Here is a 20219-nt window from a genome sequence, read left to right as displayed (position 1 = left end):
TGACATGTTGGATGTGAAAAAAATACAATATGAGGTGATGGAAGTTTTGTTGCATTTGTCTAAAGATAAAAGCCATGGGTGGGATGGTATAACATGTTCTTTGAGACCTATGCAACTCAATTGGCTGCACCTTTGATAGCCTTATGTCAGCAGGTTCGGATGACCAAAAACATGCTACTAGACTAATTCCCAATGTGCCATCCCCTTCAATTTTGAGGCATTGCTGGCCGATATCCTTGATGGGCTCTATGTACAAAAATTTTATCAAAGTCTTCACTAATAGGTTGCAAGAATACCTTCTGGATTTTGTTCACCTTAAATAGTATGGATTCATTAAAGGAAATAGTATTCTACACAACATCTTGAACGTCCAAAAGGGGATAGACTATGCTTGCTATAGAAAGTAGGAAATGGTGATGCTTCAGTTGGATTTGGGAAAAGCTTTTGACCACTTAGAGTGGTTCTTCTTGAGCTAGCTAATGTAGTGCATGGGATTTGGTCCTAGAATGGCTAGACTTAATAACACCATTAGTGTGGAAATGGTGATGCTTCAGTTGGATTTGGGAAAAGCTTTTGACCACTTGGAGTGGTTCTTCTTGAGCTAGCTAATGTAGTGCATGGGATTTGGTCCCAAAATGCCTAGACTTGTTAACACCATTAGTGTGGATTCCACCTTTAGAGTTCTGCTCAACGGTGGAGTAAGGAAATCCTTTCCTCTTCGCCAATCTGTTAGGTAGGGTTTTCCATTGAGTCATTTGTTTTTTGCTTTGGCTACTCATCCCATTTTTACAATGTTGGGCCTAGTGGCTAATGGCGAGGTGGTCGAACTCTCACTCCCTTCATAGGAGCAATTGATTGACCAAGCTTTGGTTGATGACACTTTCATGTTTCTCAAAGCTCACTCCGATAATATACGAAGAAAAATGGATACATGGGACTTGTTTGCCCTTCCTTTGAGGCTTCGCATTAATGCCTCGAAATCAGCCCTTATTGATTGCCTTGAAAGTGATCTTCAGGCCTTGCATTGGCAAGGTGAAGTTGTGCTTACAAGCATTGTTTTCAGGCATTTGGACTATCCTTTGGGGATGCGTGTCTCATCTAAAATGCTAATGGACAAGATATCCTCAAGCATTATGGAGAAGTTCATATATTGAAGATCACAAGCTTGGCCTTTCTACGTGAGATTGAAAATAGTTCAAACCATCATGATACCAATGGTTTTATATTATCTACTCTTACTTCCTTGGTGAAAGTCTTATCTATGGGAAATCACTCAACCCATTTGATTCTTGCTTTGGAAGAAGGATTCTACGCAAAGTGGCATATCCTAGATCTCCTTGAGCCATGTTTGAACTCCCAAAAGAATGGGAGGTGGGGCTGTTCTCGCTTTGGCGACAAATATGATTGTTCTTTGTTGGTCACAAGCTTTATGTGAGGGTCAATAGCCCTGTTCTTTGATTGCCATGTTCTTCCTTCAGACTTAGGGTATTAAGAATGGAAAAGGTAATTTTTGCTTCATGGTGACATGTGGTTAATGCTGAACAACCTCTTCATCCTAAGTTTCCCATGCTATTGAATCATTTGGTCCATTCTTGGAAATCAGTCCTTGCTACATCTTATTGGCACCCATCCCAGGATTGAGAGCCGGCAAACTCCTTGAGAGCTAAAGTGCTAGCTATTTGAAAACTTCTCATGTGGCAAGGCAAACAAGAACAAAGACCGATGTTGAATAGAATGGCTCACCTAGGACTCGTCACTGTTTCTGATACTCTTCTATCTACAAGTGGGGCTGTCATGTCTTTAAAACCAGTTCCACGCTACTTTCATATTCCTAGAGGCTATTGTCATTTGTGGGACTCCATTTTAACCTCCTTATGCACTATGTAGACTCTCCCCCGTTTGGACCAAGATACCCCATGGCAAGATTGGATGATCAATGGTTTGCTGCATTTGGGACGTGCTTTAGTCAATTAGATATACCACTTGCTTATACACGATAAGGATTGGCTTGCCTGAAGGACAACACCAACTGGGGTCTCTAGAAAGTTCAAGCATGGTGGAAATCTGTGGTGATGACATGTTGGCTTGAAAAAACACCTTTCAAATACAAGGTCTTCATTTGGTGAATATTGATTGGTACTCTTCCTCTTTTTGCCTTTGCACTCTCCAAGCATCAGATTTCCAATGGTTGCTGTTTCTTTTATCACACATTTGCGAAAACCCATCGCCATCAATTCCTTTCTTGTGCAATAGCAAGGAAGGTTTGGTCATTGCTATCAAATATTTGGTCCCAAGTGGTCTGCCTATTGATGCTTTCAAAAGACTAGCTCTTTGGACATTCAAAGTTCTTGGATCCTATGCAAGCCAATATTAAAGTGCTCTTTTACTTTTTATGCTTTTGGGGTTGTTAGCTCACATGGACTGCGAGGAATGCATTCATCTTTGATTCTTCATCAGGAGTGCACAATTAAATAGTTTGCTTGAGAGGCTTTCTTCATTGGCAGCTCAACATGATTGAGTTGGTGGATATTCTCCCTAGACACAATCTGATTTCCTGGCACACTGCAGTTTCTTCAGCCCCTTAGCAGGCCATCTAGTTTCTATCTACTTTTGATCGTGCTGTATTTTTGTACTCTTGGTCATGCTGTATTTTTGAGATAATGTTTTGGTAATTAATAAAATGAGCCATTATGAAAAAAACACTTTCTTGATACCAGGCACAGAAGGCCTGTGTTCTGCAGATGGCAATAACATAACAATGTTGTTAAGGCAAAATTGAGCTTCACTCTCTCTTATAAGGTACAGTATCAATCATTCAGAGGCTTACAATCGCACATGGCCTGTGCTCTTGAGAAGCCTTTTATATTACAATTTTGTTGAAGCCAAAGCCGAGCTCACTTTGTTGTATGGTACATTGGTAGGCGCAATCAGAGTCAGAAGCAGCAAGCAGCAAGGTATGATCCTGTTGAAGCACATGCAACACCTGTACATGATCTAACGTGATGCTGTGGCTGATCTCTGATTGTATATGGTATACTTCCTGGCTCTTCAACTCCCATAAAGCTGCATTAAGAAAACAGAAAATGCACTGTCAATCCCATCATCAAGCTCAAAAAGAATCAGTTTTTCACAGTTTCATGGTGAAACGAGTCCAAGATTTCATTATTACTTGTACTGTCATTTCATTACTACTTATACAAGTCTAAAGCATCAGGAGTAGGCACCTTTGCTTGTTATCTACGTTGCTGCTACGTCAAGCTTTCTTGTCTGCTGATGAAATAGATTGGCGATTTCTGATGGTGAAGTTGCATCCTCAGGCTTCTTATCGCTTCGTTCCTTGATAAAGCGCGGAAACCTCAAGGATATACCTCGAGAAGTATGAACCAGTCCTACTGCGGCTTGGTGCACTGGAGAGATTGTCAAGTCTGTATTCATCCAGACAAAAGTCAGAGCTCGACTTTAGTGGCGCTAAAATTCAAGTACACATATTGGCCCATAATTTCATACCTGCACCCCGGATCTCCCATACAAGCTCTGGAGAGAACCAGACTTCAGGTTCCTCCAGTGTCTGATAGTATGTTGGCTTACGTTGAAGGATGCGCTTGTCAGAATAAAACTCTTTCATCTATACAAGCAGAAATTGTACAAAGTTGCATCAGGCTATGTGAAAGTTTATTGACGAGTGCAAGTGCACAGCCTCCAATCCTCATTGTTATGTTAATGAAAAGACAAATCCCTGTATCATATGATCCGTAACTTTTCTTTATTCCTATAAAATGATCAGATCAAATGCACTGATTAGTCACCTGTTTGTAGAAAGCATCTGTAAACCCAGACATGACTCGGCACACACTTTGATATTCTTCACGATCAGGATCATAACAAGCTAGTAAAAAAGGGCTGTACCTGGAGCCATCATATTTATATGCATACCACTAAGTACTGATATTGTAAAAATGTAAGCTCTGGCTATGATGCCCCTGTTTTACAATGCACATGACCTAGTCATTTTCTTTCCAGTTATCTGACAAAATACAGAACACAAACATGTCATACCAGCCAGCTTTACGGCCATTTCCATACCAAGCTCCAATTGGAACCAAGTCCAACGTATCATGTAATCCCTCTACATAGTCTCTCTTGACCTGGCATATTACATACATAAAAACAGTTCAGACAAGTTGGAAACATCTGTACCATAACAGAATCATACTTGGGCCTTTTTGCTTATATCCCTGTGCAGTTTCTACTTTTGCCCCCCCAATCATAAACTATTGAGAAGATTGACAAAGACAAAAATGTTAGTCTTCTACTAAATTGACGCTGGTAGCAGCCACAACTTAAAACTGATAATGAGGTCCACCCATAGACACATCTAATAAAGATTTTCTTCAAATTTGAGACACTACCATCACACTTATCCTATCATGTGTGAGCAATGAACACACAAAGTACCACTTACATCCACTAATATTACAGTTGTTCGATATACACTGAGAAAAGCACAACTGCTTCAATTTGCTGCTATCCTCTAGCATTCTTATTACTATGTAGACAGCCAAAATCACATGTAGATTTTGCAAGAAGCTGCCCATTTTTGAGTCATGAACACCAATAACATTATATAATTCCAGTAGCCTTTTCTGAGTCATAAGGTGGCAAAACCTTGCTCATGAGCTATTTAAACACCAGTATCAAGAGCCTACTCTTACCAGGTAATGCTAGAAATTAGAGCTGCTTCATTATTATGAAGATATAGCAAATTGAATGAATTAGTCATCACTAACAATGGTGCAGCAGTAAGCCAGGTTTTGCACTTCCTATCAGCTATTGCCGTACTTCATAACCCTATTTAATGAAGCTCTTTTCTGGAATATTACCAAAAGAAATGGAAGGTTAAACAAGATCTGGTATTTCTCTAATCTAATTTATCTTAGACAAAGGTCTTATTAATACAAGCTAGGCTTAAAAGCATAGGATCTGCTTTTCCTGTTAACTAAAAGCTCCAGAATAGCCATCCAGCAAGATTTGTATTCTTCTTCCATGGAAGTAAGAGTCGGTACATCTGTATTGCACTACAGCAGTTCTCCCTACCTACTACAGGATGACACAGAGTACTACCAAGCATAGCTACCCTCAATGGAATGTGAGACTTCAACAGACCCAGAGCCTCATACCACAGGGTGGGACACAAACATCTATAACCTACATGGTATAACAAGGAATAAGCATTGGTTGTTGCCAAAGATGATGCATGAACGATCTCTATACATATAATTGATACTATCTGAAAGAAAATAATTCTGTTTCTCACTGTTACCAGCAGTGAACACAGGAATAGTAATATGAACTCAATAGAATTAGAAAATTTGTCACAAGCTTTCTTTGAAAAACTTTCAATGTAAACACTATTCTTCATGGCACTCATGTCGACTTGAAGAGCCACAAGGGATTGTTGTACTTTTATTTGAAACTGAGCCTTCAACAACAAACGGCTTCAATCCATGCCTGGAAAGCCATCTTCTAACTAATATTAGAAATTCACTTCTTTTAAATTTCCATGTGTTTCTTGGAGACACACAAAAACCTTTCTTAAATCTATGACGTCAAAACCCAGCCTTAGTTTTGCTAAATGCTTTTGCTTTGAAACATGGTTGTGTCAAAATCACAGTGCCTAGGGCTGATTTGCATTAGTTAAAGGTCATAATATATGCCATGCTTTTGTCAAACCTTACACCACAAGGAAAGCCTTGTATTTACCCAAAGTTTTATCAACTTTAATTTATTCCTAAGGATCCACTTAGTCTCGATAACGTTCTTGTGGCTTGGATAATCCACCAAGGTCCCAGTCTCATAACCCTTCCTCTTTAAATCATTGCAATTGTCCTCAATTGCATTGCCAAATGCATCAAAAGCAAAATAGTGGATTGGAATTTCCACAAGGCATCATAGTTAACACAACATTGCGCATTGTAGCTCAACCATCCATATGCCCAACACGTGTTGAAAATTACCAGCCAATCATAATATAACATAAGACTCACAAAGAATCTTAAAAACATTGCCCGATTATCATATGACATAGCTTTTTCTCATGAGCTCTACTCATCTGGCAAAACCAAACCATAGCATAGTATAACCAAGCATAAACCATGGCTAAAACATCAATGGCATCATACATATGGTGTTATCCATGGAACCAAATATAAACCATTGAAAACTGAGCATAATCTGATCATAACCTGATCACTTGCTGATCTAAGAACTAATCACAAATTGTTGCAAATGTGACCCCCTAATTGATCACAAACTCATTGCAAAAACTGACTAGCAATCCATGCAAAAACTGATCCGAAAAGTGACCATAAATGGTTCTCGAGTTGATAAAAAACTAGGCTAAAATTGATCAAAAGATTTATCTCAAAATTGAGGCGAAATTCATGGAAAATTAATCATAAGCTGATGCAAAAGTATAGTTCAAGTGCCCGGGTGAAACTCATACTCATCTGTATACATCTCACAGTGACTAGTACACTAAGTAGTGACCTCATGGCAAACATACTATCAAGGCAATACCTTGGATGAATATTGAATACATTTGAGATCCACTACATACGAGAGTTGTCCATAACTCGAGTGGAAGTGCCACATCCCCCTTGCGCATCAGGCGCAATACTCCGAACCCTTGCTCTGTTGAACCTGACAAAGCCCGAACTAAAGTTGGCTCTAACTGAAAGGCATCTAGGTAAAGCTGCAACAACTAAGGATGGTCTGCCAAGTCATCCTCTTCCATCCATTGGTGAATAATTCTAAACTTTCACCAAGTATCTCCTGGAAACTTTACCTTTGATCTTTGTTTCCTTATATGTCAAAATCTACTTGGGTAATCTCATATCCTCTAACACATCATGAAAAGACCTCTGACAAATCCTCTGACACATCCTCATATTTCAGCAAACATATCCTCTGACACATCACCATGAAAAGGTCTCAACAAACTGACATGAAAGGCATTGTGTATCCGCTAATGTGGAGGTAATTTTAGCCGATATACCACATTGTTGATCTTCTCCAACACCTGGAAGGGTCCATAGTATCTTATACTCAACTTCAGATACAATCTTTCTCTTCCTTTCATCTTTTTCAGCCTTGCCTTTTCAAAATGTAGCAATACATTTTGAAAATGTATTGGTTGATTTAAGTAAGTCCTCCATTGTAACTAATGCTACCGCCGTCCCACCCCCGCACTGCCCCCACTTCTCCCGCCCTGTCCCCGTGGTGTGCTACATGTCCCCTTCTCGCCAAGCAAACCACACCTCCTCTCCCTCCTTGCCACTATTTCCCTTGTCATTCGATCTCTCCTCGTCTCCAAGATGCCCCTTGATCTCTTGATGACTACTGCAAGTCTCCAATGAGCCGCCGCCACCTGTGACAAACGTCGCCTCCATTCTTCCATTCCGGCATCTGCTACCCCGCCTACCCCGCCACTAGTGCTTGTAAATAGTGCCAGTCTAAAGTAATCGGTCCCCGTTGCTCCCTCCATCTGCAACAACATCCATCCCTCCCCCCCCGCCCCGATATCACATCAACTAGCTCGGTAGGTTCTCAGTAGTGACACGCAATGGAAACCTCTGGTCAGGCGCCGGTGCATTCTGCGCGAGTGCCCCCCAATCAAACACCTAAGTGTCCTCCTTTCTGAGAAACAACTCTTATCCGTCCATGCCACAAAGCTGGAATTGAAAGAAACAACAATCTTTGGTGTCGTAGGATACTCTCTATCCAGGGCCCAGCTTCGGGATTGGCTTCACTCTACGCTACGCATTGGCACAACACAAATCGCGGTGGCAGTTCTCATGGGTCAAGGGATCCTCATGGTTCGACTCACCCCTACGGATGGTGCCCGTGAGCTAGTGGATTGCCCATCTTATGCCTCCACGAAGGGGGTTATCTATATGGTTCCTTGATACAGTGGCTTCACAATGGAGGAATTCGCGCTCCACAACAGGTTTCCTAGACACCCAGTCACCCTCCTATTCCCAGGATTGGTAGTAGAGTATCGTCAGTAGTGGAGGACTTTGGACGGCTCTTCGGCACAGTTTTTCCCCTCCTTCACGGATGCAATGGCAACCGTAGGAGTCCCAAAGGTATGGGTGGTTGTGAAAGACACAAAGAACATACCTAAGTTTCTTGAGATTGAATCAAGCAAACACTCTTTCAAGTAGCATGTTATTGTGACAGGGTAGCTTGATCAGTGCCTGCGATGCCATGACTTTGAGCATCAGGCAACAGATTGCACGCATTTCAAAGCCAAGGCAACTCAGCTAACAGACCTACAGGTGGATGCTGACGGTTTTACATGGGTCCAACGACGACAGAGAGGGAGACGGCAAGGGGGCCCCAATTAGCCCCTCACACACAACCACGACAGCAAAGAGCAGGAGGGCGAGTGACGGGCCCCCGTCAAAGCACCCCGCAACACACCCCCCCCCTCCCCCCCCCCCCTCGTCCCATCTAGCAAGATCATAGGCCTCCATCCCCACTGCCCCCTGAGGTGTCATAGGCTATCCCACCTGAGATCCCCCAGCCTCCATGCCCATCCCCTCCTCATGGATTGCCCCCTGACCCTATCCCTAAGCCTCCCCCTTCCCCGCGGGCACTTGCCTCCCCTTATACCCACCTCATACTTTCAATCACCCCACCATCCCTCGCTCTTCCTCTTCCCCACCATCTCCCCCACCCATCAGCCCCCCTGATCCTCACCCAATACATGTGACCCCCCCCCCCCTTCCCCCAATCCATTTTCCCTCTTTCCATAGGGGGTGACAAGCCTCACACGCCTATATCTTATCCTGACCAACAGCCCACCCCCCCTCCCTACACAGCCACTAGGCTCATCTGGCCCAGTCGCTTGTCACACTTTCCCTCAACAGGCACAACTGCTCCCACATGAGTTTTTCCGCAGTGGTCCATGGTCCTATTTGAGAGTTGCGGAGCGCGGAGAGTTTCCACTACCTTTGGATGTGGGTATCTTCGTGGTCCGCAAGTCAAGGAGCAGCAAGGTCCATTTACTAGCACCAATGGATGGACCAAATTATGCTTTTTTCTTTCAGACCTCTCATTCAAGAGACTGGATGATGACACAGATAGAGGAGGAAGTGAGGGGCCAAGCTAAAGACCACATCTCCCACTGGTTGGGTGAAGGAGGGCTAGCACTATTCTCCTAACATTGGCCAGGGTACATGATGGACATTAACTGGTGGGCTGGAGCCGAGGTCCCACATTTGAGTATCATTTTTCGAACCCCTACCCAATCGAGCTCACCGATGGATGTGATTGAGTGGCCCCTCGCACAAGCTGCCCACTTCTACTAGTGCAAAGAGTCACGCCTCTCAGCCTAGGTGATAGATGCCCTAGTGGTACCGCCTAGAGCATCTATTACCCCCATGGCCTGCTCGAGAGCCACCATGGGGAAATGGAGTTCACCCTCCAAGCCAGTGGCAAAGCGCATTCGCATACCCCGTAGCTCTTCTTTATCAGTAGCTTCCACACCGAATAGATGCCTCGTTCGGTTAGTCAGAGGTTTCCCCATGAGTTACACCTAGCATCCTGGAACGTAAACAACCTCCACTACAATGCGGCACCTGGTTCCAAGAAATTCATTGTTTGGGTAGCAGCTGCAACCTACCCTTGCTAGACAGATCGACATCTTACTTCTTTTGGAGCACAAGCTCATCCCCGCCCAGGCCCATCGGGTAGGAAAGGTACTTCTAGATAGCTCGCACACCTACTGGGAGTACTCCATCGGTGCCCATGATAGGAGTAGAGGCGTATGCACCTCTTTTGGCCTGAGCCTTACTGCCTGTGTGCGAGACCACGGGACGATTGGGCAAGGAGGGTCATATGGATCAGTTTGGATTTAGGGGACTCATGCCTTGGAGTCCTCAATATCTATGCTCCTATAGAGGTTAGAGCAGGCAATAGGTTCTGGATGGAGATTGTGGCAAGACTTCCAGAGGTGGACTCTTGGATTGTTGGAGGAGACTTCAACAACCTAGAGGCCTTAGAGGACCAATAGGGCAGAGGCAGAGATTACTAGGGTATGGAAGGGGAGAAGTAGGAGGCATGGGAGGTCTTTCTCCTCACGGTAGGAGCATGTGATGCTTGGCGGAACCAGCTTTTCACGGGAGGGAGAGGTCGCAGGACTTCTCTTGGGGATACACGCGGCTCTGATCACTACCCGGTTCTCCTCACACTTGATGCTCTCACTTCAGCCCTTGACACGCAATCCTGTCGGATCCCTGACTCGATCTACAAGAGGTAGGAGGTGAGGAGGCACATTGAGCAACTCTGGACTAGGGAGTGGGATAGGAGGGACCGGATCGCAGAGGAGGTTGCAGAGGTCTTAGCCGATTTGAGTAAGATCTGCCACGAGGCAGCCCTATAGGCCAGGCAACAGAGCTAGGAGAAGAAGAGAGTACTCGAGACCTAGCAGCCACTCAGAGACTACTCCAGGAGGCACCACGGGATCCCACTCTCCACACGTAGGAGGTGCGCGCACGAGCAGCCCTTGCCGGTCTTGACGACAAGCACTCTGAGTTCTCCTTCCGTACCTGAGCAGCCTTATGGGCACGGAAGGGGGACACGATGTACAGGGAGTTTTTTTAGGTGCATCAGCCTCACACCTCAGGAGATCACATTCATAACCTTCGTGGTTAATACGGGAGGATTCGCTCTAACCCACATGAGGTGATGGAGATTGCAACGGACTTCTACAAATAGCTTTTTCAGTAGGAGAGCCAGTCTCAGCTAGAGTACAACATTGTAGACAATAGGTCTAGGATTGCATTTCGTCCCTCATCACAGAGGAAATGGGACGCTCCCTCCTAGACCCCTTCACAGAGAAGGAGTTAGTTGAGCCCTTCCATGCAGAAGATGGGTAAAAATGCCCAAGTGAGGATGGTCTTTCTAAGGCCTTCTTCACTACCTACTAGGAGAGGTGGTCAAGGACCCCTTACTACTAGCCTTTTAGGAGATTTTCAACTCAGGACCGATGCCAGGGAGTTTATCAGTAGGTCTTTTCAGTCTCTTCCCCAAAGGGGAAGACCGGTTGAAGCTATCCCAGTGGAGACCGATCACCTTGTTATCAATGGCCTATAAGGCACTGGCCAAGATGATCAGTAGTCGACTTTGCCCAGTGCTTCTAGATATCATTCATGACACCTAGACAGGTTTTATCAAGGATAGGAGCATCCTAGATAATGTCTTTACTTTCTTCGAGGCGACCAAGTGGGCTCAGTATAGTGGTCAAGGATTGGCTGTACTTCTCCTGGATTTCGAGAAGGCCTATGATAGGGTTAACTAGGACTTCTTAGAGGGCACCATGGCGAGCTTGGGCTTCCCCCAAGCATGGATTTGTGGGGTTTTTGCACTTTACAAATCGACTAGACACGGAGATTGAGACAGACAGTCATTACGCGCAGTGAGAGAGACAAGGAGAGTGCGAGAGAGCAGAGTATAGAGTGAACACGAGTGTACCACTTTAGGTTTTAGATAGTGTTAGATATGATCAATGCCCCACCCTCATTAGGTGCTACCAATGATCCATGGTGCTCAAAGTTGTAAGGCCCCCATTATGAGGAGAAGCCAAATGTGAGCCCGGACATTGGTTGAGTCCTGACTTGTATATCAGATGAGGTCTATGTGACCGGATGGCAAAAAGGTGACTGTTGTGGGTCTAATCTTTGGGTTAGATGGAGTGGTTAAGCTGGTAGCAACTCGAGGCACATTGCATTGAGTTGCGTGGTAAGGGAGTTAAAAGGGGCCCCTATTGTGGGGTCCGGGGGGCCGCTGGGCCCTATTGTGGGGTCCGGGGGCCGCGGAAGCGGCCCCTGGCTGGGGGGTAAAGGGAATATTCCCTGGCCGACTAGTGGAAGCTCATATGGTAGGTCGGTCAGCAGGCCGACCTAATGACCTTCGCGGGCTATAAAAGCTAAACCCCTTCGTAGCCATCTAACACTCATCTTTCACCCAGTCAGAGTTGTTGTTCCAGCTAGCCTTAAGCTCTTCACCTATCTTTTGTCTAGATCGCCATCTAAGCTTCACACAGTGGAAGCGCACGGGTGGACAGAGCCATCTTTGTATCAGTTGTTTGGAGTTAAAGAATTTACTGATTCTCCTCTTATCTGTTGTGTACTCTCTATCTCTTTCTCAGATTCTGTTCGCTGCGCCGTGTAATATTTTACAGATAGATATATGTATGAAAGTACAATGTGCCTAAGGGTGTGTTCACACTTGTGCACATATAAAAGGCACGATGGCCCTTTATTCCCAACAACCTCCCACCTAAAGGCAATGTGCCTTAAGAGAAGAAAAAGAATCAACTAAGTCTAAGTATGTACAAAGCTGAAATAAATATATCTATCCAACTCCCATCATCTGTCGGCAATGAGCAAACCGCTCTGTTGGAAGACCCTTCGTGAGAGAAGGTCTGAAGGATTATCATCTGTATGCACTTTGACAAGCTCAATGCTCTTGCTGTCAAGTACATCTCTAATGAAGTGATACTTCACCTGTATGTGCTTTGTTTTTGCATAAAAGACAAGATTCCATGCTAGCATGATAGCATTTTGACTATCACAATGGAGAACAAGTCCGTCCTTGATTCCAAGCTCTCCCACCAGACGTGAAAGCCATAAAGCCTCCTTGCATGCCTCAGTGGCAGCTACATACTCTGCCTCTGTAGTAGACAATGCAACACACTTTTGTAGCCTGGAGATCCAAGAGACTACTCCTCCTGTGAAAGTAAACACATACCCAGAAGTGGACTTCCTGCAGTCTGCATGATCAACATAGTTTGCATCTGTAAAGCCAACAACAGATGCTTTCTGCTTTCCAAAGCAGATGCACAACTCCTTTGTGCCTTTGAGGTATCTCATAATACCTTTCACTATATCCCAATGCTTCTTGCCAGGGGTTGCCATGTATCTACTAACCACTCCCACTGTAAAAGCAATGTTAGGACGTGTAGCAACCATAGCATATATCAAACTGCCAACAACTGAAGCATATGGTATCTTGGCTATTTCAGCCTTCTCATCATCAGATGTAGGGCTGTCCTCTGTACTGAGTTTCACATATGGAGGCAATGGAACCCCAATTGTTTCCCCCCCCCCCCCCCCTCCATATTGAAACGCTGCAAAACATTGGAGATATACTCATGCTGAGAAAGACAGAGTAAACCTTTAGATCTATCTCTGAGTATTGGTATGCCAAGAATGTGATTTGTATCACCCAGATCCTTCATGTCAATGCTGCCATGAAGACTTTGCTTCAATGAATCCAAGGGTATCGTTGCCAGCAATCAGCATGTCATCGACATACAAAACCAAGATAATCAGGCTGCCATCTGTTGCCTTCTCGGTATATAAGCAGTGATCCACTTGACTTCTATGAAAGCCTTGGGATTGCATGAATGTATCAAACTTATGATACCATTCTCTTGGTGCTTGTTTCAGCCCATACAAACTCCTTTTGAGTTTACATACCATTTGTTCTCTCCCTTGTTCAACAAACCCTTCAGGCTGCTGCATATATATGTCTTCATGCAGATCACCATGTAAAAATGCAGTCTTTACATCCATCTATATGAGCTCCATATCCTCAACTGCAACTAAGCCCAAAATGGTTCTCAATGTAGTCATCTTGAAGAGATTCCATCTCTGACAGCATGGCTTTATACCATTTCTTGGTGTCCTGTCTGTCCATTGCTTCCTTGAAGCAAGACGGTTCACCACAGTCTGTCAACACGACATACTCAGCCACATTAATTGCACCAAGAACAAATCTGTCAGGTTGTCTAGTAGCCCTAGATGATCTCCTAACCCAATGGTCATTGTTTACTGGCTGTTCCTACAAATTTCCATTTTCAGCATGCTGTCCTGGCATTTCAGCCTGCAAATCAGCATTTACAGCTTGCTGTCCTAGCTGTTCCTGCACATGTAATGGCTCATTTTCATGGGCAATAGCTGGCTGATCATTTCCAGCATCATTTCTTGCATTTACAGGTTGATTTACAGCAGGTATTTGCTACTGTACAACGGGCACATTTTGCTGTCCAAAAGGTATTTCTTCCCGGAATATAACCCTACAGACCTCATTAGTCTTTTCGGGTTGTTTGTGCATGCGATCTTCCCAGAAGATAACGTCATTGCTACGTACTATTTTCCTTTTCTCGAGATCCCACAATTTATACCCCGTTTCACCCTCGTCACCATATCCTAGGAAAATGCATTTACAAGACTTTGGCTCAAGTTTGCTGCGTTTTTCTTTACGAATGTGCACAAAAGCCTCGTAGCTAAACACTTTCAAATGAGCATATGAAGGTGGCTTACCCGACCACGCTTCTTCGGGAACTCCACCCCCCCCCCCCCCCCCCCCCCCACCAAAGACCTGTGAGGCATCAGAAACTCTAATTGCACACTGCTAAAACCTGCAATCTCACCTACATAGTTGTCCCCAAGATGGACAACACCATGTCGACCCCTTATATATATGGAAAACCACTCACAGTGAGGGGTGACATGAAAAAAAGCACCTGAATCAAGAATCCAAGTATGCATGTCATCATCTGTATCTGCAAGTAGAGCATGTGCACCAAAATGTGAAGAGACAAGAGTACATCACTCCCACTGTCACTGTCATGAGTGACTACATTCACCTCTTCAATTTTGACACTACTTTTCTTAGGCTGACTGTTCTTTTTCTCTTCTTTGCAATCATCTGTCTTCTTGCCTTTCCTTTCTCTTTCTTCCATTTGTAGCAGTCACGTTTAAAGTGACCCTTCTTGCCACAATGATGGCATTCAACATCTTTGCCACGTGATTTACTGCGTCCCTTGCCATCATGTTTGCCCTTTTGCTATGATCTGCCCCTAGTATGCAAAGCACTAGAAGACTTGCTGGATGCATTGTTCTGCCGATTCATCTCTTCCATAAGTAGAGCACTCTCTATATCAGTATACAAAAGGATCACATTAGAATTACTCATAGCAATCTTGAATGTATCCCAACTCTCTGGTAGAGTGCAAAGCAAGAAAGTAGCCTTAAATTCCTCATCAATCATAAATTTCAAGGCAACCAACTAGCTGAAAATGGAGTTAAACTCACTCAAGTGAGTAGACATTGCTGTACCTTCTTTCATACGCAAATCCATAAGCTTTTTCAGCCAATACACTTTACTTGTAGCGCTCTTCTTTGCATACAGTTCTTCCAGTCTAGTCCATATAGCATATGCAGAGTCCAAACCTTCAATGTTGAAGAGCAAGGCATCAGAAATCGATAGCTCTATGGTTAGCGTGCAAGCTCATTCAACTCATCCCAATCATCCTGATCCATGTCCACAAGCTTTGCCCCTTTAGTTTTGATCGGCTTTGCCTGCTTCTTTTGTAACAAGATATTGTAGCACTATTTTTGCCACACTACAAAATTATGTGCACCTTCAAGCTTCTTTATATGCATCAAATTACTGCTGTCATTGCTGCCAGCCATGGTTTTCAGCTCAAAAGTGACCAACCAAAAAAAAATGCTGGCCCAAATTATCACCCAAGTGACCAAGGTACAAACAAGTACCAATAAGCAATAAATGACCATGCAGAAGTAGGTACAGATTTCAGATCTGTAATTCAGTTTTCAGAAGCACCAATCCAAGTGCTACAGCATTATCCAACTGATTACAGCTGTTCCAAAAGGCATGTTCATCACTTTACATGAGAAATCCCAAAATTTCAGCTGCAAATTCTATTGAACGTGTACCCACGGGCATAAATTTTGACACGAACGGTCAAAAGCCCCAAAATTTTGTGCTCAAATCGTCAAACATGCATTTCCTCTGTCATGCATAGGACTGTCCAATTTTGCCAAAATAAAGAAATTTCAACAAAACTTCCAAATTATACCAAGTGTTGATGTCCAAATTGCGCCGAATTCAACCTGCATGTACATAAAATGACCAAATGCTGCACAAATTTTGCCGAAATCACAAAAGCCCCAAATTACACGGGGTCCAATGTGCCTCAATGTCGAGAAATTGGGTCAATTTGAGCCCAATTTGTGCATGTACATGAAAAGCCCCAAATGTCGAGGACAAAATATCACCAATTCCTGCAATTTCTGAGACAAATATCACTATTGTATCTTGCGCACATGAAATCTGAACAAATCCCCAAATTTTCCAACTTCTGTGTGCACTAATTTCAGTGAAATTGAAAGAATTTCACTAAAAATGTGAAAAAACCCTGAAATTTCCGGGCAGATGTGCACCGACTTTGCAATTTCTGAGTCAGATTGTCCACTTTTGTGTTGAGATTCCTAGATTTGAGAAAAGCCCCAAATTTCTGAGTCAATTTTGCACAAATCTGAGATCTTGTGCTTATGTGCGCGAAGCCCTGTCAGTGGGGAAAGAAATTTTCAGAGAGAAAAGAGTTGAATTTGTTTTTTGGGGAAAAAAAAAAACTGTCAGCCGTGCGATTTGACACACACCCGCTGGACACGACACACGCCCGCTGGACACGGTGCCTGTTCGCCATTCCGTGACCGTTGTTGGCGTGGCCTATTGCCCGCGTGTCCTCCTTCCGTGACGCCTAGTCACTGGCGTGTACTCTCGCCCGCGTGCTCTGTATCTGTGGCGCCTAGTCATTGGCGTGTCCTCTTGCCCGCATGCTCTCCGTCTGTGACGCCCGCGTGCTCTCTGTCTGTGACGCTTGGTCCACGCCTGTCGCAGAGTCACTGCCTGCAGCTTACACCTGTGACTCTCCTACTCACCTTTGAGCTCTCGCTTAGCCTGACGACCGTCAGCAAAACCTTACGCTCTGACACTAGTTTGAAGAAATCGACTAGGCACAGAGATTGAGACAAACAGTCATTATGCGCAGTGAGAGAGACAAGGAGAGTGCGAGAGAGCAGAGTATAGAGTGAACACGTTTTTGGGTACAATGAGGAGTATACCACTTTAGGTTTTAGATAGATATATGTATGAAAGTACAATGTGCCTAAGGGTATGTTTACACCTGTGCACATATAAAAGGCACAATGGCCCTTTATTCCCAACACCGGCAAGGCTGCCCTCTTGCCCCGTATCTATTCTTACTCTTTGCAGAGGCGATGTCCTACTTCCTTCGCTCGTGTGAGCGGGCTACATGGGCTTCGACTTCCGGTGAGGGGGGAGACAGAGGTGCTAGACTCAAGAGTATGCATAATCTGCCCTTTATATAGAGGATGATGTACTGATGTTGGAGAGAGTGAGACTAGCTCTGGAGGTATTTTGCACTATAACTGGAGTGAAAATCAACTGGCGAGAGTCAGTGGGTTTTCTTACAGATCCAGACTCTAGCACAGAGTGGGGTGTCCACTTGGGGTTCAAATTGGTGTAAAAGGGACAGACCGTCTAATATCTAGGCTTCCAAGTGGGACTCGTCACTCCTGCCCAACACTTTCTTCTAGTTCTCGACTCTATTGAGCAGGAGCTAACCTGCTGGAGCACTGTCCACCTTTCCTTAGCGGACCGAGCCCTAATGGTCAACCAAGTTCTCCTAGTGACGGCTTAGTACATAGCTTCTTGTTGGTGCTTCTCCTTGTCTTGCTTGGTTCACCTTCGCCGCCTAGTGCAGAATTTTCTTTGGGCCAGCTCAGACGGTTCCAAGGATTCCCGGTGTGCAAGGTGGTGTGGGGGACCATCAGCCGGCATCGGTCTGAGGGAGGGCTTGGGATCATCGACCCAGAGTTCCAGAGCCTGGCCCTTTTGGACAAGCTAGTAGTACGTGGTCTCACACCAGGTGTGCAAACTTGGAAGGTCCTTCTACAGGAGGGCCTCCAGGAGTGCAAACCGAGGCTAGGTGGTGGTTGGATGTCATCCTTGAGATGGATCTTCACGATTGCCCACATCACACCGCACAGATCTTCCTTCTTCCCCGCAGCTAGCTTCAAGTGTGGCAGGGCCTTCGCAAAGCCCTAGATCAAAGGACACCAAGATGCTAGGAGGAGATAGACCACTAGTCCGTGGTCTAGAACCCTTAGGTCACAAATCAGGACGGGATATAGATTGGCGAGCGCCCCTACATCTAGTCGGCTAGCTTGGCTAGTACTATCAGGACGTGGCGAGAGGTGTACAGGATGGCGCGGATCAGGTGGAGTTGCAGCAGGCATCGCGATGTCAGTGAGGAGCTGAGGTTGCCTAACCTTAAATATCCATTTCATCTTGAATTCCTTTGTGCTCGCATTGACTAGCGACACCCTCACTATGGTCGATCCATCTTCATCAACTACTAAGTTGTAGTACAATGACAGCCTAGACTACAATGACATTCCTAATTATAGGCAAGAGGATTTAGGAATGCAAGGCTTGGCAAGGTATTAAGTGATGACTCACACAATTGAGGTGTAGCTCCCATCCACTAGTATTCATCCTTTTCAGTATCAATGTCAAAGCTACTTGCCATATTATATGCTACTCACAAATATTGGCATCTCTTCATCTTAATTAGAATTGCAACATTTGCATGCCTCCCATCCACCAATAAAAACCAAAACTACAGTATGCTCCCACATGCTAAACTACAAATGCCCTTAATGCTTGCTCTGAGCAGTGCCATGGCTTTTTGAAGAAAGAAAGCTTGTAGCTTTGATGTTTATTACAAAGGCATCATATGAGAACCATTTCATGGCCCACCAATGACACAAATAACACCTCATATGAATACAAACAACACAAGCTTTCATATGAAAGAGGGAGATGAAATATGGTATCTTGATTAGACTTTGGAGCAACAAAAAGCTAATTAGGAAGGAGAAATAGAAACAACGCTAATGGGCAACATCATAACCTGTGCTAAGAAAAAAAATGCCATCACTTGATAAAAAAGAAATGTAAATCAAAGTGTAGAACCAAAACCACTGAGGAGACTACACTAGTCGAGTTAAAAACCAAAAATCTAGATCTTATGAATTAGTGAATGACACTTGAATCTACCTTGACTAGGGCACAAGAAGTTGAGGCAATGTGAGTCTACAAGAGAAGCCAATGGTTTCTAAAAGACCAACAAGACATAGGAAATAGCCTCCTCCTAACGATGCTTTTCAAACTAAAGAGGGAATCCCCATGAAGGAGACAAAAAATCTACCTAGTGTCACCAAGCAATAGCCCAAGGAAGTTGCTAGTGCCTTTGAGTGCCTAAAGTCTCCCAAAGGCAAGGCCCCTTTATCATCTTAGAAGAAAGAAGAATCCTAGCAATAGCAACCTAATATGCTTGCCCAATCCAAGGAAGTAGATCCCCAAAAGATAGTGAAAGACACTACCATGGAGGCTAACAATCCTTTTCTAGGCATGTGAAGAAAGTCAATTGGAGGGTCCAAGTAGTCATCTCCACACAACGAGAAGACCAAGCTTCCAAGTTTCAAAAATTGAGAAAACCTTGATAAGGAAACCATAGGAGTATCAAAAGTAGACACGACCCTAGTTATCTCTAGTTTAGTTGACTCAACGATCCCTCAGGAGTGGCTTGATCCCCCGATCCGAGAGCCGGTGGAGCTTGGTGAGGTGTGGGCCGCTAGATTCTCATCGACAAGTATCCCCTTACAGGTGGTACATAGAGTGGGTGGTGCCCCCTATGGGGCCTTCTTCACCGTGCAGGATGGGGAGCGTTTGGTCCTTGACAGAGGGCAGCAGGATGAGGAGATTGCTGTCCTTCCTTGCAGGAGGATTTGTGTGGTTGATCTCCAGGGGAAGACCTGGAGAGACTCGACCCTTATGTGTCCTGGGAGAAGTTCCAGGAGTGGCACCTTTGGATATGGGAGAGCACGCCACTTGATGAGTTGGAGTGGGACCCTAGGGAGAGTGGCTATGGCCAGCCACTGCAGTTGCCAAGAAGCCATTGAGGTTCTTGGAGTACACAGCCAAGATTGGTAGACATGTAATAATGCAGGAGGACATGGATTGGGCACCTTCGCATAGCAAATACTCGGCGGAGCACAGCATCACGGATGCCTTCCGTCGGACTTTTTGGCACCGCCTGTGGGACAAATCGAGGCGGAGGAAGGTGTCGCATTTTCTTTGGCTTTTGGCACATGGGGGTCTAGCTGTTGGGAGTTGGTTGGTTCAGATGCAACAAGATGGAGGTTGTAAGCGCTGCCCACAACAGCACTTGGAAACTCCAAAGCACTGCCTATAGT

General features: G+C 44.7%; 1 protein-coding gene across 3 annotated transcripts in view; it reads right to left on the bottom strand.

Annotated features, from left to right (window-relative positions):
* Window positions 1-2652: 2652 nt before the first annotated feature.
* The window catches only part of LIG6 (DNA LIGASE 6), a 251305-nt gene continuing 233738 nt past the window's right edge, over window positions 2653-20219 (bottom strand). Inside the window, exons 16-20 of one of the 3 annotated variants that reach the window (XM_087687657.1) lie at window positions 4057-4145; window positions 3807-3906; window positions 3508-3625; window positions 3225-3425; window positions 2653-3063 (exon numbers count right to left, since the gene is read on the bottom strand). In XM_087687657.1, coding sequence (XP_087543783.1) covers window positions 3238-3425; window positions 3508-3625; window positions 3807-3906; window positions 4057-4145 — 495 coding nt within the window. In that variant the 3' untranslated portion in view covers window positions 2653-3063; window positions 3225-3237. The remainder of the gene's footprint in view (window positions 3064-3224; window positions 3426-3507; window positions 3626-3806; window positions 3907-4056; window positions 4146-20219) is intronic. The other 2 variants (XM_087687656.1, XM_087687658.1) reach the window with 2 other exon arrangements.

This window comes from Lygodium microphyllum, chromosome 11 (assembly GCF_053477565.2).
Source record: "Lygodium microphyllum isolate KBCC chromosome 11, Lygodium_microphyllum_v1.1.10, whole genome shotgun sequence".
NCBI lineage: Eukaryota > Viridiplantae > Streptophyta > Polypodiopsida > Schizaeales > Lygodiaceae > Lygodium > Lygodium microphyllum.
This window is presented reverse-complemented; position numbering and strand designations above follow the sequence as displayed.